The sequence below is a fragment of the Heloderma suspectum genome, chromosome 1 (genome assembly GCF_057233095.1).
Source record: "Heloderma suspectum isolate Gila_16-S chromosome 1, 16-S_ref, whole genome shotgun sequence".
Taxonomy (NCBI): domain Eukaryota; kingdom Metazoa; phylum Chordata; class Lepidosauria; order Squamata; family Helodermatidae; genus Heloderma; species Heloderma suspectum.
The window spans coordinates 110256835-110283065 of record NC_139458.1 but is presented as its reverse complement, the minus strand read 5'-3'; the positions used below and the strand labels follow the sequence as shown (position 1 = coordinate 110283065).

Here is a 26231-nt window from a genome sequence, read left to right as displayed (position 1 = left end):
AGACCGGCCGCCGCCGCCCCGCCACCGCCGGGAGCTGCCGCCGCCAGGGACATTCGACCAAGGTAACTCCCATCCCGGGGGTGGCGGGGGGGGGGTGGTGGCAGACCGTTGCTTCACCAATTTCGGGGGGCTGAATGCGTTGGCATTCAGCCTCCCGGAGATTCGTGGAGAAATTCTCCGACATCCCTAGGACTCCCGATCCAGACAGTGGAGGCTGGTGGCTCCGCTTTCAGTAGGGCTGTGGATCTGCTCTGGGTTTCAAGTCAGTACCAGTCAGAACTCCAAGGTTCTGAACCCAGTCCCCCAAATGTCCAGCACTTTGGATAGCTCCTTTAGAGTTCTGACTGGTTCTGACTGAAGCCCAGGATAAATATGTTAAAAAATCATGATAGAATTTCGCTTTCACTTGTATCACTACCAACTATTTGGCCCTTTTGGCAATGGCATCAAAATGCTGCTCCCAGTAGCCTCTGCAAACTGTTGCTTGTCGATAATTTTTTTCAAAACAGAGTGAGATTTATTTTTGCTCAGGCTGAAGTGTTGTTCACAGCCAGGCCACCTTCTTTTACAGCACAGCCCAATGCCTGTTTACTCAGAACCAAGTCCCACAGTACTCAATGGAGCTTACTCCCAGATTAAGTGCCTGCACAGGATTGCAGCCTGAATGGCATTTCTCTCTACTTATTTCCTGCATGACAAAATATGCAGTATTGGCTAACAATTACATACTACTTGCTGCAGCCTTATATTTTTTAGAATGAATTCATTCCCAGAGCAGACCAGTTTGTATCCCATGGAGCCGCCTCATTAGTACATGGCGGTGCTGAAACTCTTCTACTCTTCCATTACTCTAATGGCCTTTGGCTTCTGCAAAGATATGCACCCCCGGTATGAGAAATCGGAAGTGCCATTTCTGGGCTACAGTGAATGTTCACCTGTGTTCAGCAGAGGCTGGTGGCTCCAATTTCAGTGGGGTTGTTTATTTATATTTATTTATTATTAAATTTATTAATCGCCCATCTGGCTGGTCACCCAGCCACTCTGGGCGATGTACAACACACCATAAAATAATTTAAAACAAATTCTACCATAATTTTTTTTTTAAATACTCTAACCCACCCCAAATGCCTGCCTGAACAACCACGTTTTTAATGCACGACGGAAGCTCATTAAAGAGGGGGCATGACGGAGTTCCCTAGGGAGGGAGTTCCACAGAGTGGGGGCCACCACAGAAAAGGCCCTCTCCCTCGTCCCCACCAGTCTAGCTGTCCTGGCTGATGGGACAGAGAGAAGGCCATCCGAGGCTGATCTTGTTAAGCGGCCTGTCTGGTGTTGCTGGAGGCGCTCCTTAAGATAGGCTGGGCCGGAACCATATAGGGTTTTAAAGGTCAAAACCAACACCTTGAATTTGGCCCGGAAAACAACTGGTAACCAGTGCAACTCCTTCAGCACTGGAGTGATGTGATCTCGCCGGTGGCTGCCTTTAATCAGGCGAGCCGCCGCGTTCTGTACCAGCTGCAGCTTCCAAACCGTCTTCAAGGGTAACCCCACGTAGAGCGCATTACAGTAGTCTAAACGAGAGGAGACCAGGGCATGTACTACCGATGGGAGCAGATGGTTGGGAAGGAAGGGGCGCAGCCGCCGTATCAGATGGAGTTGATACAGCGCTGTCTGGCTCACAGCTGACACCTGAGCCTCCATGGACAGCTGGGAGTCCAAAATGACCCCCAGGCTGCGGACCTGGTCTTTCAAGGGTAGCCGTACCCCATTCAACACCAGGTCAACATCCCCCAGCCTCCTCTTGTCTCCCACCAAAAGTACCTCGGTCTTGTCAGGGTTCAGCTTCAGCTTATTCCTCCCCATCCAGCCACTCACCGTCTCCAGACATTTGGACAGGGATTCTACGGCCAACCTTGGTGAAGATTTGAATGAGAGGTAGAGCTGTGTGTCATCCGCATATTGATGACACTGCACCCCAAACCTCCTGATGATAGCCCCCAGCGGCTTCACATAGATGTTAAATAGCATCGGGGAGAGGATGGAACCCTGTGGCACCCCACAAGTAAGTGGCCACGGGTCCGAAACCTCCTCTCCCAGTGCTACCCTCTGGTACCTTCCAGAGAGGAAGGACCGGAACCACTGCAATACAGTGTCTCCAATGCCCAACCCCTCCAGGCGGTCCAGGAGGATACCGTGGTCAACGGTATCAAAAGCCGCTGAGAGGTTGAGGAGAACAAGGAAGGAGCATTCACCCCTATCCAGAGCCCTCCTCATATCATCCACCAAGGCGACCAAGGCCATTTCTTTCCCATGCCCAGGCCTGAAGCCCAACTGAAATGGGTCGAGATAATCAGTTTCTTCCAAGTGTGCCTTCAACTGCACCGCCACCACCCGCTCAATCACCTTGCCCAAAAATGGCAGATTTGAGACTGGGCGAAAGTTGTTCAGAACTTGAGGATCCAAGGAGGGCTTCTTTAAGAGCGGTCTTATCACTGCCTCCTTGAGGGCTGATGGCATCACTCCCTCCTCAAGGGAGGCGTTCACCACTGCCTTGATCCCCTCACCCAGTCTCTCTCTGCAGCTCATAATGAGCGAAGATGGGCAAGGATCAAGTAAGCAGGTGGTCAGCCTTACAGATGAAAGCACCTTGTCCACTTCATCAGGAGGAAGAAGCTGGAACTGATCCCACAAAACCGGTTTGCCACAGGCCGCCTCTTGCTCACTAACTGTATCCACAGTGTGCAGAGTAACACACCTAATCTGATCAATTTTATCTGCAAAGTGCCTTGCCAAAGCCTCACAGGAGGCCTTAGAATGCTCCAGTGGTTCCGGAGCCACAGGACCAACCAGGCTCCGGACCACTTGGAACAGCCTCCTGGGACAGCACTCTGCAGACGCGATGGAGGCAGCATAATATTCCTTTTTTGCTGCCCTCACCGCCATGTGATAGGCTGAAGATACAGCTCTAGCCCGTGTCTGATCGTCTTTGGAGCGAGACTTCCGCCACCGGCGCTCTAGCCGTCTCACCTCCTGTTTCAGAGCTCGTAACCGCGGATTGAACCATGGTGCAGTCCGAGCCCTGTTCAGGGGGAGAGGGCATTTCGGAGCCACCCGATCTAATGCCCCAGTGATTGCGGCATTCCAGCCACCCACCAGGGTCTCAACTGAGTGGCCGTTGGCATGCCCCAGAGAATCCCCAAGCGCGTTCAGGAATCCATTTGGATCCATAAGACGCCTGGGGCGGACCATTTTAATGGGCCCTCCACCCCTGCGGAGGGGTTGTGGAACCGAGAAGTCCAACATCACCAGATAGTGATCTGACCATGACAAGGGGGTGGTGGATATACCCCCGACTTCCAGATCACTCCCCGCTTCTCCAGAAACAAGCACAAGGTCTAGTGCATGACCGGCTACATGGGTGGGCCCAGTTAGAATATGGTGCAGCTCCCAGGAGGCCATGGTCTCCATGAAGTCCTGAGGTGCTCCTGTGAGGATGGCCTCCGAATGTACGTTGAAGTCCCCCAACACCAGTAAGTTAGGGGACTGTACACACACATCAGAGACCACCTCAAGCACCTCGGCCAGGGGGTCAGTCATGCAGCAGGGTGGACGGTACAGGAGCAGAATCCCCAGACTGCCCTTCGGGCCCAACCTCCAGTACATGCACTCAGCAACCTTGGTTTACCGGAGAGGGGGTCTGGTGAAGACCAAGGACTCTCGGTAGATAAGAGCCACTCCCCCTCCCCGATCCCCAGCCCTCGGCTGCTGTGCATACGAAAATCTGGCTGGACACATGGCTGCAAGGGTTGGAGCAGCAGCTTCGGCCAGCCAGGTCTCCGTAATACATGCCAGGTCTGCACCCTCATCCAGGATCATGTCATGGATGAGGGACGTTTTCTGGGTAACAGACCTGGCATTGCAGAGCAGCCAACGAAGGCCAGAAGATGGGGTCACGCCTCCCCCAGCCATCCTTTGGCTCTGGACAGGCCCGGAGCAGGGGACAGATACTACACATCTCTCCCTTGTTCCCCTTACTTGGCATGGCCTGCCCCTAGCGCTCCGCCAGCGCCTGCCGCCCAGCCTCGGTATGTTCTGGCCCCCAACACTCCCCCCACTGCCTCCATCAGGTGGACACATGCCCCCTCGCTCCCGCCTATCAGGCAGGCTACCCACCCCTAAAAACACAACAAAATCCCCCCCCCAACAAAATAAAACAAACAAACAAAACAATTAAAATCCCCTTAAAAATGCCAGGCAGGAGTCCACAGGGAAGGCCTGGTGGTGGTGGCGGCGGCGGCAGCAGCAGGCCCAGCAGCAGCAAGCACGCCTCTTCCCCGGTGGTGGTGGTGGTGGCTTCTCCTGCAGGCCCTGGCTCTCCCAGGCCACCTCAGCCAGCCAGCTTATGTAGCCTCTCCAGGGAGGGGCAGGTGGAGCAGCACAGCTGGCTCGGTACCTGGGGGCCTGGTCCTGCAGGGACTGGTGGTCCGCCAGGCAGAAGTCCACAGGGAAGGCCTGGTGGTGGTGGCAGCGGCGGCAGCAGCAGGCCCAGCGGCGGCAGCAGCAGTTGTGTTTCCATTCCGGGTTTCAGTCAGAACCAGCCAAAGCTCTAAAGAAACTATCCAAGGTGCTGAACCTATTTCAGGGATAGGGTTAGCCTGAGTTAGTTTTTTGAGTGGGAAATTTAGCTGGGGGAGAAGATTTTCCCATACACCCACTGGATTATCACCTTTAAAGCCAGTTTACTGCTGTTTGTTTCCCCTATTCTTTCTCTGCTTTGCAGCCATCTTTTTTTTGCTGATTACAGCTTCTTTCTTGTTCTTAGAGTGATCCCTTGATCAGTGATCAAATAAAGAACATGATGATGCCATATGATGTCATGGCACTGCATAACGTTATATGTTCTTATGAGGCCTAACCCCAGCAAGCGTAAGAAAATAGGTTTCCCCCTTGCCCCCACTTTCCACTCAGAGTAGAGAGCCTAACAGATACTCCTGGTAAGGGCAGCTGTTTGTAGGCAGGATTTGTCAGAGAGGTCATCAGTCATGAATCACACAGCTACCAGTCAACATGAAATAATTCATTGGCATTTCTATATAACTCCCAGGTGACACCTATCGATCACAGGTGAAATTATGCATGCATGGCATCACTTTCAAATTATAAAAGGGAATAATTTTTAATAAGAAATTAGTATAATGAGTTGCTAATGATATACAATGGATGGTTCATTAAAGGACTCCAATACCAGCTTTCCTTTCTACTTTAAAGAAAATAAATAAAAAATTAAAATATGTGAACATACCTATTAGTTAAATGCAGTTCAGAATAAGTGTGCATTCTACACTTCAAAATTCTAGTTGTTTCATTTGAAGCAAACACTTTGATGTTTTCATTTTTGTGTGTTCAAAATACATCTTCCCCCTAATTGTACTTCTCAGCCGGATAGATGAAGGACATGATTAATTGAGCAAAACAACAATTTCAATACCGATTTGTTCAGTCATGATTTACAGTTTCAGAACCTGTTTCTGTGAAGTGCAACATATTGAAGATGGAACATCAAGTCATCACTAATGGACACTGCATTGTGTTGTAGTACAAAGGGTGAGATGAGTGGTCCAGTTAAACAGAATAGCCAAGTCTAATCAGAACGACATCCTTTTTATGGGGTTATAGGTTAGGAAAAAGAAATGTGACTGTTTTATGTTTTAACTGGAAGACACAGACAAATATTTTCCTATTCCTGATATTTTAATAAGGAGAGAGAAGAAATTACAATGCCAGCAGGCAAAGAAATTGGAGATATAGTTCTCTTATAAAATTAAAGAGATGTTTGGATACTCTTGTGTGAATTTAATTTTGTATGCATTGGGAATCTTGATATGTTGCTAGAAAATGTCTTTATACATTGTTAATAAGGGTATTCTTGGAAGACTAATTGACAATAGTTGGACTTGTTGCTAGATCTCTAGGGCCAGTGCTTCCGGGATTTCATTAATATTTATTTAAATCCTTTCATTTATCAAAACAGAGAAGATTCATTGATTTCAACCTTCCTCCCTCAGTGCGGATTAATGCAAGTTTAGTGTAGATTTAGTAGAGAATGTCATTCAGCAAAGACAGTAGAATCTAACGTTGCCAGTGAATTATCAGGTTAGTTATGTGTTCCAAAGTGTTTCATTTACTGCTCTTTCCCTGGTGGGGACTTAGAGCAACTTGAAAACTTAACTACATGGCCTAATGGTAACCTAATTTAATGCCTACTTCAACTCATCTTCTGTTTTACACACATGGGAGAAACAGATAAACACTGTGACCTTTCTGTTTTTCCTGTGAGTATGAAGGAGAGAACTGTGTGCATCAAAAGCTTGCATCCTGCATTTTACACTCTAGCTGATGACATAAAGATACTAGTTCACATGTAATGACAACCCATGGGTTGAATGTGGGTTGAGTTTAGGTTATTGTTCAAGTGTGGGTTGCTGTTGAATTATGGTTTGTTGTTATGTGAAAACTTTGCACTATGGTTTAACTATGGATTGTTAACAACAAACAACCCAGGAAGAGAACCCATGGTTTGTTGTTGGGTTGTGAAGCCTGGTTAACAACCCATAGTTAAACCATGTTTAACTTCGTGGTTAACAACCCATAGTTAAACTACAGTGCAGGATTCACACATAACAACAACCCATGATTCAACAACAACCCATACTCAACCTGTATTCAACCCGTACTCTGGGTTGTCATTACGTGCAAACCAGGTCTGTATAGAGTCAAACTACCTGAGATCACCTGACGTTTTCATTTTCCTTTAAATGTAGCCATGTGGAGGGTGGGGGAAGGGAGTTGAATCAAAGCAGAAGCACTGTGGGAGGAGGTGTTTTACTCTTTTTCTTATTCCATATTCCTGATCTAAGTTGGCATCCTCCCACCAAGCTGTTATTTGCTCCATTGGGGAAAAGATATTGGTCAGATAACTGTATAATAACTGGATGAATCTCATAGAGTAGTGATATCTCACCTACCTCCACCTTCCACAGGCTTGACTTTGTTCCCAAGGTAACATCAGGCCTACTTCTCATGCTAAGGTGGCAAGGTACAAATCTAAGTCAGGGGATTGCTATTCTACGAGTGCAATTCAGTGATCCCATGATTGCTTTTCAGTTTCAAATTTCTGTGGGTTGACTGATGGTGGGGTAAAGTGAAGCTGCATTCATCTAGGTTTGGTTGCACAGGGAAGCACTCATGTTATACTTCACTGCCCAACCACAGAAGAAAAACCCAAACTTCATTCACTCAGTCCATATCTCACAGCAGCAAATTCATTGTTGACTTCCCCTCCAGCTCAGAAAACAAGCCAAGCTACTTCCAAAAGAATCAGAGATACGTAGGTCACTTATTTTCTAAAGCCAAACCAACTTTAGATCACACACTGCTCCCCCAACCCCTCTGGGAATTCTTCTCTGCCTTGGATTATAATCCAAGCCACATAAAAAATTGGGGATCCAAGGCTCACCTCTTCTTTGAGGTGAGCATTTCATACCCCTGAAGCTCATATCCCAGTGTGCTTTATTGGCATCTCTAATAGTTGTTCTCATTGGACATAATTAAATTATAGCTTAGCATTATGAGAATGAGCTGCACTGAGCTTTGGGCTCATGTGCTCTTGCTCCAGTGTGGCCCCAAGCAGGAGCTTCAAAGGTGAATCTGAAAAGCAATCATGGGATCCCTGAATTGCACTCCCCTCTACCCCAGAGGGATCCATGCTGAAGGCCAATCTAGATCCCGTTAAGCCAGACCTCCCCAGAGAAGAGGCTGCTTCAGGAGACCCTGGAGCTGAACAAGAAGATCCTCGACCCTCAGGGGAGATGGCATTGGGTCTGCCCCTTCAAGAGGTGGAGGAGTCCACTTCTGATTCAGAGGTAGATGCTGATCTCCCATCTAGCTCCTTGGAATGCCAGAGCCTAGAGGTACAGGCAAAGATGGTGGCAAGGCAAAGAAGTCCCTGCTTACAAAAGACAGCACCTCATGCATAAAGGGCAACTCATGAGCAAGGCTCTTCTCATGAGTAGGACCTCTTCCGGAGTACTTCTGATTATCTGCAGCTTAGCCCAGGGTAAGGCTCTGGCTTAAAAACTTGAGCCTCAGGCAAAGAATTGCTGGAACAATGTCTATGCAACAGACTGTAGCTGTTTATCCCCTGACTTCCTCTCTTTACTGAAACCCCATGTGCATGATTATCTTCAGATCTACCTTTGATTTGACCCTGCCTGGCTATCTTGACCTCTGTTTGGGCCTGTACTGCCTTCTGACCTCTGCTGTGGAACTTAACTTCTGCTAACTTTTGTTTCCCTTCCTTGGCTCCACCTGAAACAAGGCATTTGCTTCTATTTTAGAATAAATGCAGTCTTGTCATGATACTGAAACCCAGAAAACTGTGCTGAAACTTACTTACGTTTTGTTGAAAGGAGCCAAATTCAAGCCAATGTTTATGAAGCTGGCTTGTATCAACAAACCACTGTTAAGTTGAATCACAATTTAGGGTTCGGATGGATGACATATTAAACTGGAGTTAATCTAAATTGGAAGCTTCCATTCTAGAGGAGAAGGGGAGCACATGAGCCCAAGGATCATGGTGGCTTGCTCCTGGTACAATAATCGATGGTTTTGCATTATGTGTGATTCAGTTCAAATGTTACTTCAGTATTGGCCCAGAGCGACATTTCTGAAGTCTGGGCTTCATAACTGCCAACCTAGCATACATTTGATAGCACGAGGGTTGTTACTCTCGATTTCTGGTTTGCTAATGTAAGTAAAGCTAAATTCTGCATGAAGCTCATGTTACAGAGAATCACTGCCTTAGAATTTTCATTATTTTCATTACTACACAGCATCAACATAACATGGCTCAAGTACCTTTTCTTTCACCATGATTAAGAATGGCTTTGCTATCATGTGACATATAAAAGCAATGCAACTCTTATGATCTGCCTTTATATTACCTCAGTTCTCAGAGCTAGCTGGGGTTCCATTTGCCATCTTTCTTCTACAGCTGGGCAAGTAAGAAATATATACCCTTTTAAATATTGAACAAAACCAGTGGACCTCAGAAATTATTATAAGCTCCAGCGACTGGGAGTTAAAATCACAACATCAACTATTACAAAAGCGTGTGTTAAAATTACAAGAGATGGCAGCGTTATTTCTAGACCAATAGCATTCAGACTCGCCAGCAGCAGGGCACAGGGGAGTCATTGAGAGGCAGTCCCTTTACTCAGAAATGGCTCATTTACTTTCCTGTTAGTTCTATTTTCCCCACAGGCCCTGCTAGAAAAAAATGCACGTGTTCTTCATATAATGCAGTAGGCTTCATTCAGACAGAAAGCAAGAGGAAACGTGAGAGATGCAGGCCATGGTGTGTGTCTTTTTTATTTGAGATGTTAGCCTGCTTTCAAATTGCATGTCTTCCTTCCTTCCTTCCTTCCTTCCTTCCTTCCTTCCTTCCTCCTCCCTCCCCCTCTTCTTCTTCTTCTTCTTCTTCTTCTTCTTCTTCTTCTTCTTCTTCTTCACAACAAACAGCCTGTTCAAGTGACTGCAGAGCTCTACCTAATGTGTTCAGATTCACTGAGCAAATGCATGCCTGGCTTGGCTTCCTCCGGCATTAAGGGCGCAATGGTGCTTTCTTGGCATTAATTTTGTTTACTGGAAACTGGGAACACTAAAATCCAGTTGATGCCACCGTAAGCACGGTCACTGGGGGATGGTTCTGTTCAAGAGACCTCTCCTTCCCCTTTAAATGTTTGGCCTGTGGGAAGAAGTAACAGTCTGGATCACACCAGGGGAAAAGAGGACCGACAGTTTAGAGAAAGTTGCTAATTCTCCAACTGCACTACAGGGAATTCTTTGCACTGCAGGAGAGCTGATGAAAAGCAGCTGGCAGTTCGTCTTTGAAGCCTCCCGGCCCATCCATCCGCATGCTGCCTACCACATGCTCTCTGTAGCCTCTGGGGTTGCCTACCGTGGAAGAGAAGTGAGTGGGAAAGCAGCCAAGAGCAACCTTCTCCGTCAACAATTGTGCTTCAAGTAGTATGAGATGCTGAAATACCCCATGTAAGCAAGACAACAAAGATATTCATGAGTGGGTAGGGGACAGAAGTCGTAAGAAAGACAGGCCAGCATGTCCCCTGCATCCCAGTGAGATTGAGCTGAGACTATCAGCCAAAAGCAACCACTTGGCAATGGCCTTTTTGTAGTACATGTCCATGAGGGCATGGAAAGAGGCATTCTTGATGGCCATTCGCCACGGTCTGGAGCGCCTTTCTTGTAGAGATCCAACTAAGCCATAGCCTGAGTATACTCCTGAAGCAATGTAATACCGTCTTACTGGGACTGGAACCCTCAGTCATTTGCTGTAATAAATTTGCTAGGCTCTTCTCTTTGAGGAGAAAGTTGCTCATATTTGCTCAGAACTTGACACCACAGTTATTGCAGAGTCCGGGGAGGTGTCCAGTGCTCCGTCTGGTTGTGTTTCCTGGGATCAGTTTCAGTTGTTGCAGCCTGATGATGTGGACAAGACGCTTGAACTGGTCTGGCCCACCACATGTAAACTTGACCCTTGCCCATCTTGGCTTATACGATCTAGCAGGGGTGGATTGGCTGGTTGGGTCCAGGGAGTGGTAAATGCTTCACTCTGTCAGGGGGTGGTGAAAGAGAATATAGTGCACCCTCTCCTGAAGAGGCCCTCCCTGGGCCCAGAGGTATGTGAGAACTATTGCCCCATCACTAATATCCCCTTTTGGGGCAAGGTGCTTGAGCGTGTGGTGGCTGGACAGCTTAAGACGTTCTTGGAGGAAATTGATTATCTGGACCCATTTCAGTCTGGTTTCAGGCCAGGGTACGGCACTGAAATGGCCTTGGTTGCTCTGGCTGATGACCTACTCTGGGTGAAAGACAGGGGGAATGCTACCCTGTTGATCTTCCTGGATCTCTCTCAGCGGCTTTTGATACCATTGATCATGGTATCTTACTGGATCGGCTCTGTGGGATGGTAGTTGGGGCACTATGCTACAGTGGTTCTGCTCCCACCTGCAGGACTGATTCCAGAAAGTGGTATTGGGGGATTCCTGTTCTATCCCATGGCTATTAAGCTGTGGGGTGCCACAGGGTTCTGTTTTGTCCCCCATGCTGTTCAATATCTATATGAAGCCATTGGGTGAGGTCATTAGGAATTTTGTGGTGTGGTGTCACTAGTATGCTGAAGATGGTCAGCTCTACTTCTCCTTGTCCTCAGAGGCAGCTGAAGCAGTGAAGGTGCTGGACCAGTGCCTGGAGGCTGTAATGGGCTGGATGAGGGCCAACAAACTGAAGTTGAATCCTAACAAGATGGAAGCTCTGTGGAGTGGTGGTTCCCAAGTCTGGGAATGGAGTAAGCGACCTGTCCTGAACGGGATTGCACTCCCTTTGAAGGAGCAGGTGCCTAGCTTGGGAGCAGGGGCATTGCTAGGTTCTTAAAACTCATGTCCTACTTGTGGGTTTCCAGTGGGCATCTGCTTGGCCACTGTGTGAACAGAATGCTGGACTAGATGGCCCTTGGTCTGATGCCGCATGGCTCTTCTTACATTCTTAAATATAGAGTGTATCTGAGCATATGCAGAATGCTTTTCTTTCACCACTGAGCACTTACATTCTCCCCCTACCAATTTTATTCCCCTCTATGCAACCATCCCTCCTCATCCTACCATCCTCCAGCAACTCTTCATAAAAACAGATCTCTTGTTTTGTGCAACTCTCCTCTACCTCCTCCTTGTTATGCACAAGCTCTCATCGCATCTTCCTCCCCATAACTTCATTTGTGCCAAGACTTCACCAGGATTCAGCCAATGAGTCTGTTTTCAAAACTAGGGCTAAGTTATGGAGAAACTCTGAGCATGTACTAAGTGCCTTTCCCTCACTACTGAAGCTCGCGTTCATGCAAAATGAAAACAAAAAACAAAAACAAATGACAAAACATGTATAGGACTGAGCTGAAAGTGTAGCCAATTCATTAGATGGAATTGGGTAGGCACTGTGTTAAGCTCGCAGTACCATGCTCACAACTCAGGACTTATTTCTGAGTAAACATGCAAAACATGAAGGTGCACACATCCCTGCAAAAGTAACTCGTGCTGGAATCCTATGCACACTTTCGGTGACTTTCCTGAAGGTAAGCCTCATTAAACATAATGGGGCTTCGGAGTAGGCATACATAAGATTGTATAAATGAGCAATATTTATCTCCCCTCCACTTAAAAAAACAAAACCTAAACTCCTATTTTTATTAAAGCTTTCTGTTCATAGGAATGTAGGAAGCTGCCTTATACTGAGTCAGACCCTGGGTCCATCTAGCCCAGGATTGTTGACACTGACTGGCAGCAGTGGCTTTCCAGGGTTTCAGGCCGGATCCTTTCGTAGCCCTACCTGGAGATGCTGGGGATCGAACCTGGGACCTTCTGCATGCCAAGCGTGTGCTCCACCACTGAGCTACAGCCCTTCCTATTGCTGGATAATGGCAATGGACAGACAAAACAGCCCCAGATCTGTCTCTCTGCAACCATGTGAACCCGCTCTTCTCAAAGGCTTGAGTGAGGAGAAGAACCAACCGTCTCGTCTGTTTGTATAAAGTCAAATACAGTTCAGAACTTCTCTTGCCCACCAAAGATAATTCTCTTTGAATTTCCCAGGATATGCTCTTAGCGGAATAAAGAAGAGAAAGAAAGAACAGGATGGGGGAGGGAAGAAGAAAAGAAGAATGGTGATTGGAAATGCGGCGGCAGGGGGGCGGAGGTAAAGAGAATTCCCTAACCCAAGTGGCTCCTTTCAGAGAGGTGGTACTTCAGAGGAATTTAGGAGGCTGTGGAGGGTTTGCAAGGATTGCACATACTTACATTAACTTTATGAGAGGTGGCCGAGGGCTTTTTCTAGCTTTTTTTAAACTGTAGAACCTGTTTAAAAGCCTTAGCAGTTCCTCGATCATGACGCCACATAGTCCTAACCCTCCTTTTGAAATAATTTGAGTCCTACAGCTATTTCAGAGAAATTAAAGTGGGGTGGGGGGAGAAAGAAGTTTGTGGAGGCTGATTGGATCCTTTGCTGTACTGAAGCTACTAAACTTCTGCAGAAGTCAAAGGTTTACTTTGGGGCAGTAAAATCAGGTGCTGTGTGAAATACCAATATTTCACATGAAGCTCTTTCTCCCCTTCCTTCTCCCTCTTCAAAATTTCGTTGCAAGCAACAAGCTCCCAACAGTGGGCATGTAAGAGCAGAAAAGTAGGGGGAGAGGGTTTTTTTTTTTTCCTTTCGGCGCCAAGTGAAGACCTTTTTATTTTCCCAGGCATTTTAGCATTTTTAGCTTTCTAGACTTTTAGCTTTGCTGTTTTAAATCTGTATTTTAAATTCCTGCACTGCTGCTAGGTTTTATTGTGGTTGTATTGTTATATTGTGGTTTTAATGTTCTATATATTTTATATTGTTTTATTGTTTGCCGTTTGGTTTTAACTTTTGTGAACCGGCCAGAGAGCTTCAGCTTTTGGGTGGTATAGAAATGAAATAAATTCTTTGCACCTCAAAAAAACCCCTACACCAGAGATTAGGGATAGTGACCTCTTAATGGTCACCTTAAATACCTTCTGATTAGGACCTGTAATCCCCTGTGTGGCTTGGCAGTTTTTACTTATTGTCTTAGTCTTTGAGAAAAGGAAACTTTATGCATGGCTAGCACAAAAGCCACTGGACCTGACTGTCTGAAATTTGGCAGGTTCAGTCAGCTCCATAGGGGCTGCCAGGATACCAAATTCCATGCACATATGTGGAAGCACAACAAAATATATAGCTCTTTGATTTGACACATTTTCTTGAAAAAAGCAATTTTTACCTGTGGCTAGCACAAAAGCCACTAGGCCTAACTTTGGCAGATTCCATCATCTATATAGGGGCTGCCAGGTCCCCAAACTCTATGCACTTATGTGGAAGCACACAAAAAATATAGCTCTTTGCTTTGACACATTTTCTTGCAAATAGCAAATTGTACCTGTGGCTAGCACAAAAGCCACTGGCCCTAACTTCCTGAAATTGGGTAGGTTCAATCACATCCATGGGGGCTACAAGGTCTCCAAATTTCATGTATTTATCTTACAAAATAAAAAGTTATGTCTGTTTCTGTTTTCCAATGCAAGTCAATGGGAAAATGTAAAAAAAAGTGGCAATTAGGACAGCTCAAAAGGTCCAGGGCACAGCTCAAAAGATCCGTGCCCAGGTGGGCCCTTCTATAATGATGCCCCTGCTTGGGAGTACTCCTAGATCTATTCCTGTCACTGGAGCCCCAGGTGGACTCTGTGGCCTGGAGTACTTGGGGCCAGCTTCAGCTGATCCACCAGCTACAGCCTTTCTTGGACAGGGATAACCTAGCCACAGTAGTGCACACGCTGGTAACTTCCTGATTAGACTACTGCAATGCACTTTACATGGGGCTGTCCTTGAAGATGACTCGGAAGTTGCAGCTCGTGCAAAATGCAGCAGCTAGACTGCTGACCGGAACACCTCATGAAAACCATTTAACATAGGTTTTAAAGGAATTGCACTGGCTGCCAATATGTTTCTGGTTGGAATTCAAGGTACTAGTGATGACATTTAAAGCCCTAAGCAGCTTGGGAGCTCAATATTTGAGGGAGCACCTCCCCCTATGCCTGCCTGAGGACTGAGATCTGTTAGAGGAGCCCTCCTCTGCATCCCACCAGTGTGAGACATACACTACAGTGGGAGGAGGGATAGGGCTTTTTCTGCTGTGGCACCCTCATTGTGGAATGCCCTCCCCTTGGAGGCCTGATTGGCACAGACACAGGTTTCATTTCAGTGTCAAGCTAAAACATGGCTTTTTACCAAAGCCTTTGAGTGCTAATTGGATTCCCTGAGTTTGCATACTGTTTTAATTGTTTTTTTGTTTTAGATTTTAAATTGGTATTAGCTAAATGATTTAATATATTTTTCACTATTTAAATTATTTATTGTTTTACACTGTTTAAATTGATTTTATCTGTATGCTGCCTTGAGATCTTAATGATATAGGGTGGGATACAAACGTTTTAGGGCGCATTCCTATGGGGATAGGCGGCTGCCTCCGAAATCAGAGGTGGCCACCTATCCAATGCAGGGCAGGAGAAGCACAGAGGGGATCATTCCCTCTGTGCTTCTCCTGCCCTGCATTTGCAGCTAGACAGCCAATTTTGGCTGTCTAGCAGTGGGAAGGTGGAGCAGGGGAGGAGGATGCTGGACGACACATAGGATGTGTCATACCGTCATTTCTGCCTTCCCCGCCCAGGAACGCCCGCCCCCCCCAGAACACCCCATTTTGGCCATTCTGCACTCCTCTTCTGAGGCAGTGCAGAAGTGAAGGAGGCTGGTTCCCAGAAAACCAGATATCCTCTGGCCTTCTAGCCACTGACTAGCGGCCATAGGATTGCTTCTGCCAATAATAAATAAATAAATAATCAGGAACTTTAAAAAAAATTCTTAAACTCAAGACACTCCTTTCCTATGAAGCCCTTTCCTAACCTCTGAATCCTCATTTCAAAATGTGATGGCCTGAGTATCTGCAACTTCATTTGTCCACATTTTGTCCCTTTTTATATTTGCATTTCTTATCCCGCTTCCCTTTGTTCTCTCAGACAATCAAACTTTAGATTGTAAGCTTCTTGCCATTTAAAACTGTCTTTTTTCCCTTATGCTACAACATTAGTGCTGTAAGTACATTGCATCACTGCCCTGGTGGTATTGTTATTGTTATTGTTGTTGAAGTGAGATCTTCAAGGGCCTTTAAAGCTTTTATAAAATTAATTCCTGGTCGATAATACATTATTTATATACCTTGAGAGTTTGGAACAGAAGATCCAAACAAACAAGGATACTCTGAAAGCAGCAAATGCTTCACGTAGATGTAGGAAAAGACGGCGCTTGCTCTTCTTATGTTTTTAAGAGCTCTCTGTGTTTTCTTCAACTTTGTTGGACTATTCAATAGAGACCACCCTTTGTAGAAGGGTTCTACAGATGGCTGCAACACTTGCAAATTCTTTCACAGAGTTCCCACAGTGTGTCAAAGTGATTGGGAACAGCTAATGGAGAACTCTTCCAGGCTACTCAGAAGTTGCCATAGTTGTAGTTTTCCATTCTAAAGTGTGGTAATCTTGGAAACTACATAAGAATCTGCTTACACTGTCAGAAAGTTGAGATTCATGGGCCCTCTTTAGGTTGTCTCAAGAAGCATTTCTTCAAATAGGCTTTGATTCCATCTACATTCTACCATTTGTGATAGACTTCACAACAGTCACTTTGCAAAATAATAAGTGGCTTAGCTAATGTAATGAAAGTTTCGCTTTTGGCTTTACCAAAAAGTTTGTGAAAGTTAAATGGAACTGGAAGTAGAAAAAAATGTACCCCCCTACCCTGATTGCTGCCAACACTGATATGGGAAGAAAACAAATTAATAACCTGACCCATGGAATATCCTGTTGATAGATGTTTCTGGTGTGATGTATGTGAAAGCAGCTCATAAGGACATAAGAGGAGCCATGCTGTATCCATGTAGCCCATCATTGTGTTCACACAGTGGTCAGCTAGCTGCCTCGCCTGTGGGATATCTACAAATAGGACATTAGTGCAATAACACCCTCCTGCTCATGTTCCCCAGCAACTGGCGTACATCAGCGTGCTGGAGGCTTCATATAACCATCAGGGCTAGAAGCCATTGATAGCCTCATCTTCTATGAATTTGTCTAATCCCCTTTGAAAACCATTGGTGGCCATCACTACATCTTGTGGTAGCAAATTCCATAGCTTAACTATGTGGTGTGTGAAGAAGTACTTCTTTTTATTGGGGATGGATGACGGACTCACCTCTGTCCAGGGCTGTTGGTCACTCGCTGAGCTGCTGCCTATGCTCACTTGCCATGCCACGTGAGCCCCCTGACAGCTCCGTGAGTGACTGACAAGCAGTGTGGGCTGCCTGATCCTTCCCCAAGCCGCCACTTTGCACAACAGTGGGCCATTCATGCCTGTAATGTTGCAAAGATCGCCCTTTATGGCTGCAATCTATGCAACGTTCCCTTCCCGGAAATGCCCAACCCGGTGGCTTGGGGGGGAGGAGCGGGCAGGCTGACGGACCCTTGCAAACTGCACGGTGCTTGTGGATGGGTCCTCTGAGTGCCATGCAGTCTGTGAACACGGGTCCAGGGGGCCGAGCGGGGTGCGGGGGAGTCCATCAGACTCCATCCCTGTACTGGGCACCTGCAACATCCTTACTTTTTTTCTGTCCCACCAATCAGCTTCATGGGATGATGCCATCTTCTAGTGTAATGGGAGAGGGAGAAACATGTATCCTTATCCCCTTTCTCCACCTGCACCACATAACTTAAGAATTAGCCTTTGTCCTTCCTGGTCAAGTGGTTTTGGTATCATAAGTGGCTCTAGATGGATTTGCATCTTCATTTGGAAAACATGTAAGCCCCGGGATTCTGGATAGTTACAATCTCAACAAAAATTAAAGTTGGCAAAGAAAGCTTCTTGCTGAGCCAAAGTATGAGATGTAACAGGAACAACATGGAGGGTACTGTTAATTGCCTCAGCTGGACATGTGTTGATTAATTAAGGACACTTTTGAAAGTGCTCTTCATTTTTGTGCTATGGCTGTCAAGCTGTTTGGTTATTAAGCCTGGCTGCTTCCCTGTTGGAGTCCCTTAGGAATGGCCAAAGGTGGCTTGTATAGTTCGGAATATGAAAACAGCTGCCTCAGGTTGGGGCCACCGCTGTTGTTAATAACAGTGAACAGGGCAGGGAATTGAGGTGTCAGTTTATTTTACTCAGGATTTTTGCAAATGTTGCCGAGTGGCAAGTGAAGGACAGCAGCAGAGCTGAATACCGCTGCCTGTCATATTGGCTCAGATGTTCCCAGCATGTTGCTTCAGAAACAGATGTGGACAATTTTCAGCCACTGGTCTGTTTGGCCATTACAAGTATTCATGTATGTTCATACTTCTCCCTCTGAAATAATAGTTTAAAAAAAAATTCTGTGAGACATGTAACTACTCCAAACTCTATCTCTGGAAAGCAATCCTGTACTTATTTGGTTATTTTCACTTATTCAGTTATTTTACTTAATCAGCTATTTTACTTAATCAGTTATTTTCATGGTTCGCGCTGAAAAATAATTGTATAGACAGCTTAAAAGTAAAACATGTTTTTTTTAGTTTTGTTTTTAGCCTTTAAAACTGTTTTTGCCACTGTTCAAAGTCTTGTTAAAGAGAATAAAGATGTTTGCCAATGCAATGAGTATTGGTTTTCTTTATCCCCCCCCCCCAGGAAATAGATCACATTATATAATACCATACAAACCCTGGCTTGATTTGTCAGTTACCTTTCATTCCACAAACAGCACCTCTATGCCTGGGTCTCATGCCTCATGCCATTAATGTGGGAATGCATTTCTCATGTAGATAGTCCAGATCACAGGGGCACATCATATCCTAGAGTCTCTCCTCCATTGAGGCTACTGGCTCTAACACAGGAAATACACATGTGATCTTGTTTAACCATATGAAAAAAAAAATAATGTGTTCTTGGAAGTATTCCATGAGGGTAGAGCAAAACAACAACAACGAAAGAGTGGGGGAAAGGTTCAAAATGAACCAGGACATCTCTTCTGCATATAAGTCTTTATTCTATACTTATCTCTATGGCCAAATGTTGATCATACCTGAGACTTCACTCATTGGGTAAACACACTGAAAGATGGTAGCAGAGTCATTTCTTATGAAACGATTGGATAAAATAATTGTCCATTTTCTCACAAAATGATTGGAATGTACCTGAATTTGTTGACCATATCTTCAGTTTTACAAGGGCTAGAGACTTACTCTTTTTTATTTGAAAGCTGGGAATCTGGCTATCTAGTGGGCCCCCTGGTAGGGATGGATGAAAGTCCCTTACCTGGTCCCGCAGCTGTTTTTTTTGGGGGGGAGGTGCTCCGTTTCTCCCCCTGAAATTCTTGGCAGGTGGGGAGGCGCCCCATCCCTCCCCACCAAAATTCTGGCCGGGGGGGAGGCGCCCAACCCTCCCTGCCGAAATTCTGGCCAGGGGGGAGCGCCCTGCCTCTCCGGCCGCGAAAGAAAAAAGTAAAGTAAAGTAAAAAAAAAAGTGATAGGCTACATAAAGATTTATGTAGCCTATCATGTTTTTTTTTTTTTTACTTGACTTGGAAATGGCGGCGGCAGCAGCCAGTCAGAAGACCGGCCGCCGCCGTGCTGCCGCCGCGCCACCGCCGCACCACCGCTGAACCACTGCCGGGACCCGCTGCCGCGAGGGAATTCACACGAGGTAAGCCCCATCCCGGGGGGGAGCAGGGAGGTGTCAGAGAATTTTCCCACCAATTTCGGGGGCCCGAATGCGTTGGCATTTGGCCTCCCGGAGATTCGTGGAGAAATTCTCCGACAACCCTACTGAGATGTTGGGCTGAGGTTACAGACCCCTTAGCCCTGAGGTTAATCCAGCTATGTGGTTAATCCAGGATTTAGAGTACCACTCAGAACAGGTTCCACCAAATAAAGAACAAGAAGATCCCCCTGTGTTTGACACATATTAGTAACATCATATTAAAATATTTTCAGGGCTTATGCCTTTTGAGACAGCAGAGGACTATGGGCAAAATCCAATGTCATGGGAGAGGAGATTCACTCTTGTGACAGGACTTTCTCTTCCCCACTGCAGCCCCCTGTGCCCCCCGAAATCTGCTCCAAAGGTTCCCCCCCCCAATCCTTTGGAGTGGATTTTGAGGGCATGCCGGTGATTGCGGTGGGGAGGAAAAATTGCCCCTTTCCCTTCTGCTGTTGGATGCAGTTCCATCAGCAGAAGGGCTTCATTGGATTCCAACCCACCTTTAAGGAGGATGATCCCGTCTTACCTTTGCTCACACTTTTTCAGGAGGACATCAAAATGACTCTATTTTATAAAGAAAAACTGTTGCTGACAACTTGGTGTTACATCGGAGATGAAACCTACTAACTTAAAATCTTCTTTTCATATTAGGGTGCCAAAGGGGGAAGATATGCAGCTGTGCAAATAAGAAATGCACTGACCACATTGCTTTGCCCTCTGGATTCCACACTCACATCCTTCAGGATAAACCAGCTCTTGACAGTTTTCTGTAACTGGTGCAAGCTCCTCTAAGCCTTTGGGCTGGCTTTTTCCACATTGTCCTACGGCAGACTGATTTTGTTTTCCTGCTGTAAACTGCTACATCAGTTACAGAATAAGAAGGGACTTGCCCCAATTGCTTGTTTCCATATTATTATGAACACCAGCCTGCTCAAGTAAAGTATGTAGTGAAGCAACTGGAAATTCAGTATAGGACCCACATTACCTCTTGACATAGTAAACATGACATAATTGTGCTACGTCTACGTGAATCTTAAGTGAGTGAATATATGAGCGGCGATTTTGCCACTTAAATATATTAGAGCATTCCCATATTGTGGGAAATCTACTGGCAGTAGACTTTGCCCCATCATCATCTCCCACAATTTAAGAGTACATTCAAATAAAATATTCATCATACAAATATATAGCAAAATCACTTCATGGTGACTTTACCACAACAAAATGTGGCATGCCAACCATGCCTAGCATGTGTAGCTCATCTTTGGGTGTTATGGTTTGACTATTATTTTACAATAAAAGCTTATGGCTGTGGCCTAAAGAACTTATTTGCATGGTGAAGCAGGCTTATACATTTCAACCTTATAAGGCATTGATATATAAACACTCAGATAAATGGTTCTTCTCATCCAATGCTGTCTTTTCTGGCTGGCAGGCAGCCCTGAAGAGCTCATTCAGATTACAAAGGGTTTGTTCCACCTGCAGCTCTTTCACAGTTAATTGTTCTCCTATGCACTTCATTGAAATTTCAACCTAAAATGAAATTGGAAGTCGATTTATCCCCCCCCCCCCCGGCAAAGCATCCAAGGAGTTCTAAGGGAAAGCCAAATAGTTTCAATAAAACCTGCTAAATGTCTCTGTACAACTAGGCCATCACTAGTTTTAGCCTAAAGCAAACTTGGAAGTTTCTCCTCAGGTGAAATGACTGAAGAGTGTTGAGGGAAGCCAAATGAGTTTCAGTAAGTCTAGGTTTTGCAGAACTTTTATGTGATACTGGACAACTGCTTGTGCAAGGCTTGCACATCTATGTCAAGTACAAGTGTGTTTTATTATGCTGAAATATGGCCCTCATGATTGTGTGCGTGTGTGTGTGATACATGCACACACACACACACAGTACTATTAGTGTGTATGTGTTATATTAGTGCGTACACTATCACACTATTATTAATAATACACTATTATTAGATGAGAGATGTAATCATCAGGATTTGATGTTCTCTGTTTTTCATCTGAGATTGGGTTGTGCAAAAATATTTGCTCCCTTCTACCCGATTAGCTAACAATAGGAACACAGTACTGCTGCAATTAAAGCAAACAAACTTAACAACATTAGGAGTGACAAGAATAATATCCTTTTTAGATTGGCGACTTAAACGGCAGCCAATGCTTAATCTTTAAACAACATATAGAAATCTAACTTTCCAGACACCCACAACATGTTTTAACTTGAGAGAAATACTGACATTTCCATGATAACTACTGGAACAATGATCAGTCATATTTCATCACATGAGAAAATGTTTCCTTATTCCTAACAGTGATACCTTTAAAACTGAAATATTGAGGTAGTAATTTCTTATGATAACCGTGGTCTAACTTGATGATCCCTGGAGACTACAATAGTGGGTGGAAATAGTTTACATATCATAATCTCAGCATAATTACCATGCAGTAATATTTTGCTGAACATATAGTGATCCATTTTTGACATAGTTACATATTGTGCAATATCATGCTTTAGCAAATCAGTTTCTTGGTGAATGTTTGGTGATTACTCTTAAGAAATTTACATACTCATTACTCAGTAGAATTAGCAACACATACTTGCCACAACGAGTTTGTTACGTTATGCATAATAATGGGCTAATTTTATTTTATCCTGCGGCAACATTTTAATCATTGCTAAATCATAGTTTAATCAACTAAGACAAAATGGAAAACTTGAGTGGAGAAATTGTCCTAGCCATTGAAGTTTTTCACTTCTTAGACAGCTGAAGCACAACTGCATACACTGAAATACAACTTGACCTAGCAAAGTCTGCAGAAACAAGACTTCTATAGGTACATGGTATTGGGGGGGTGAAGGAACAGCACTTTCTCTAGAAATGTGGTAACGAAGGTGTAATCTCATGCTTTCTCCTAGGAAATATCAAGTGTGCACATTATGGGTAGTATCCAATGTTAGTCATACTTAAAGTAGACCCATTGAAATAACTAACTTAAGTCCTAATATTTTAATGGATCTACTCTAAGTAGGACTAACACTGGATACTGCCCTATGCTCTGTTTATCCATGGCTGCAGCATATATACAACCTCTTCTTATTCCTGTGGGTGTCTGGATCAGAGCCAATGGATGTAGAAGAAAAGAGCACCCAAAAGGTTTGTAGCTTGTCTTGACAAGGACAACACATGAGGCACAAACTCACCTTTATTGTATTATCTCCTTTTTCTACAGACATAGCCAGTCCCCTCCCTCATCCTTTCTCTTTCCTGTTCTTAGCAAGTATCCTTGGAAATGTAATCCTGCACAGAAATTTTAGCAGAACAAACATATAGAGTTGGATCAGGATTTATGGTGGATCAACTGCACTGCCAGACGTGGACTTCGTCACTCCTCCTTTCCACAGCAACCTGTCCAACTCCCTGAAAATGCTACACAGAGGGTCAGGAGACCCTGCTCAATGGGGCAGGTGGGCTGTGGTATGTGGGGCCAGGGGTGGAACCCAAAATCAGGCAGAGGAATCTTCCATGAGCACAGCCCTTCCTTTTGTGGAAGGTCCTTTCCCTTTGCGGGAGGCAGATCCTGACCTGAATCCAACCACTGGACACAAAAAATGGGATGAGCAGCCACAAGCAGGATACAGGACACTTCCCACACCTTGTATGTAAGTCTGTATACTATAGTGTTCCTCAACCTGGTGCCTTCTAGATGCTTTTGACTACAACTCTCAGCATTCCTGACCATGAGCCATGCTTGCAAGTGCTGATGGGAGCTGAAGTCCCAAACATTTGGAGGGCGCCAGTTTGGGGAAGGCTTGTTTAGTCACTTAGGCATGATAGTGTACCACTGCTATGATAAAATGCTTATTTCAAAGGCAGGTACCTACATTTTGCCAAGACAACCTGGTGCCACAAAGAGAAAGTTGGTTGTATTCACAGCAGGTTGAGCACATTCTGGATTTGCAATTGTGGTTCTGAAGCCCCCTGCATGACAGGATGGCAGGCTTCACATATGCTTTGTGAGCAATTCCAGTTCCCCAAATAAGCAATATGCAGATGTGTCCTAACAGTAGTCTGTAAACCTCGGCATGAAAATTTAAATTACTAATATTTCAATAATTTCTTTTGGATATTGTTTGCAATGAGACAGAATGTAATTGCATGACTACTGAAATAAGTAATTCTATAAGCATCAAAAGTATCTTAAAACCATAAGAACGACCTAACATTTTAAAGAAACATTTAAATAGCTATGCTAGTAAAAGGTTAGATATGCATTGTTTTAAAAGTATTCACTGCTAAAAAACATCCTGGTAAATAAGACCCTGAACTTGAACACACCCCGGGAGATTGCAGAGGACAGGAAGGCCTGGCGTGCTATGGTCCATGGGGTCACGAAGAGTCGGATACGACTTAACGACTGAACAACAACAACAAATAAGACCCGAGGAGTTGTGATTTAATTTAAAAATAAAAATCCTGTTTTACAGAGATGCATGGATGACAGCCTTGGAAAAGGCAATTTTCCACAGATCCATAGCACGAACAGAACAATTTAGTTTAGGCAAAAGCCTTGAGAGCATGAATGCCAAAGTACACACACCACAGAGTTGGCCAAATCAAGCATAAGCCTTGAAACATTGAGGGTGTTGATGAGAAAGCATGATAAATGCTAGTTTTTTGGGGGGGAAACTCTGAACAAAAGATTCAGCCATACAAATCTCAAGAGACTAAAGGAAGACTGTGCAATAAAGTGTAAAGCAGCACATACTGTGAGGAAAGGGTGGTGGGAGCAGATGAAAAAGTGCTGGAAGATAGTACATTCGGTTCAACAAAGAAGTAGGTCTGGGTTGAAGGCAAGCATGGAGAAAATATCCGTTAAGTGTCCTACACAGAGTCATATTCTAGAAAGGGTGCCTGTTATTTTTTTTAGAAAAGGAAGCTTTCACGGGAAATGAAGACTAGAGAAGAAGGAACAGAGAATTGCAAAGCAAGGCATATGTCTCTGAGGTTTGTTAATTAAAGCTATGATCACGTTTGAATTAAATGTTGCTTAAGTTCTTCACAATCTTGAATAATAGGTGTCATGTTTCACCTGCAGTTAGGCCCCAGTTTCTGATGGTTTGGGAGCAGACATAGAGCCAAGGCGAGCCAGGGAGGAAATCTTCAGTAGGCAGAGCTGTTGGGTGGAGTTTGGTGTACTACCATTTTTAGGGGGTGGGGGACCACATGCTGATACTGCTATATTTACCAGAAATGATCATATCCTAAGAACATGATTACATTGTCGACATGGAAGTTGTCATGCCACAAAATGACTGTCATCATTCCCCCCAAAGAAAAGTGGGAATTGGAGTTTTGGAAGGATGCTGAGAATTTCCTGTTGAAGATTTCCTGCTGCTTTCACAGAACTGGAGTCCCCAATGTTCCCTTTGTTAAGCTAGCTTGTTGAATTAGTGGGCTTACTTCTGAACAACCATGCATAGGATTGGGCTGTTAGTCTGTAGGACGGATATATCTTCACTGCAAGGAGATATATAGAGAGAAAGCATGGTAAATAAAACAAGCTCCTGGTGTAGTAGGACCCCTCATTCACTCCTCCCCACCCCCAAAACATTTATTGTTAGAAAGAGAAATGGAAAGAGACACGTTGGCATAAGCAAAAAAAGAAACTCATTTATCAGCACATTTTTTTCCTGTTGCTCCTTGAAAGAAATACACTTTGTTGGAAGGCAAGATATGTAGAGAAGTGCTGTGCTAAACCCTGCCCCCTGTTTTTGTGAATTTTTTCTCTCCCTGCAAAAGAGGCATTTTGTGTGTGTGCCTCCTTTGCAGTGAGTGGGAGAATTTCAAATAACTTTCTCCTTAGGGAGTGGGGTGGGGGCAGGGTTTCTGTTTACCTTTTTTATTGTAGGAGGTGGCTGAGGGATTGTCTTACTGTTTCTTTTTATGTTAAAAATGGCCTGTGCACTTACAGCAGCACAAGACTCTACAGAGAAGCTTCTCCGGCCTGGCAGTTCTTCCTAAACTCCCATGAGACCATCTGACCTCACACTCTGTCATGGGCATTCAGGAATTGCTGCTAGGGTGCAGAAGCCTCTTTTCAAAGAACCTGGTGCTACTGCAAGCAAAAACAACAGGGCTATTAGAGCTTTAGAAGAATTATGTTCTTGCTCACAGCAGCACAGGGTTCTTTGCAGAGAGATTTGCATCCCAGCAGGAGGCTTCCATTCCAGCAAGAGTTCGTGAATACTTCTCTACTGAAAGCTTCTTTGCAAAGACCTCAAGAAAGAAAGAGTTCAGGAAGAGCTGCTGACCTAGAGATGCCTCTTTGTAAAGTGTCTCTTGCTGCTGCAAGTGCATGGGGCATTTTTAATTTTTTTATTTTTTAAAAAAGAAGATATAGAAAGATGATCCCTTGGCCACTTCCTATAATTAAAAAGGTAAGTGGAAATCCTGTCCCCCTCTTATTCAAAATTTTCACCTCCCCAGCCTCTTTTGCCAGTGTTTTTGTTTCGCCCCCACCTGTCATGAACTGCCCAAAATGGAAGGATCAAAATATTCAGCACAGCACTAGTTCAGAGCATTCTATCAGAGGTCAGTGAGAAAAACAGTCTTTGGGGAAGTTTAATTCCCTGCCTACTTACACGTTTAGCGGTTGCCAGGCAGGCCATTGTGCTTTTGCTTTGATGACAGTCAAAACCTCATCACTCTGCAAAAGAGAAGCAATAAACATCAATAAATAAAATGATGTTTGGACAGCATTATGGT

The 26231-nt window shown here is 44.9% G+C and overlaps 1 protein-coding gene across 1 annotated transcript in view; it reads right to left on the bottom strand.

Moving 5' to 3' along the window:
* Window positions 1-26231, bottom strand: part of SPON1 (spondin 1) — a 508583-nt gene that overhangs the window by 64091 nt on the left and 418261 nt on the right. Inside the window, exon 7 of the mRNA XM_084828189.1 lies at window positions 26108-26172. Within this exon, the coding sequence (XP_084684315.1) occupies window positions 26108-26172 (65 nt within the window). The remainder of the gene's footprint in view (window positions 1-26107; window positions 26173-26231) is intronic.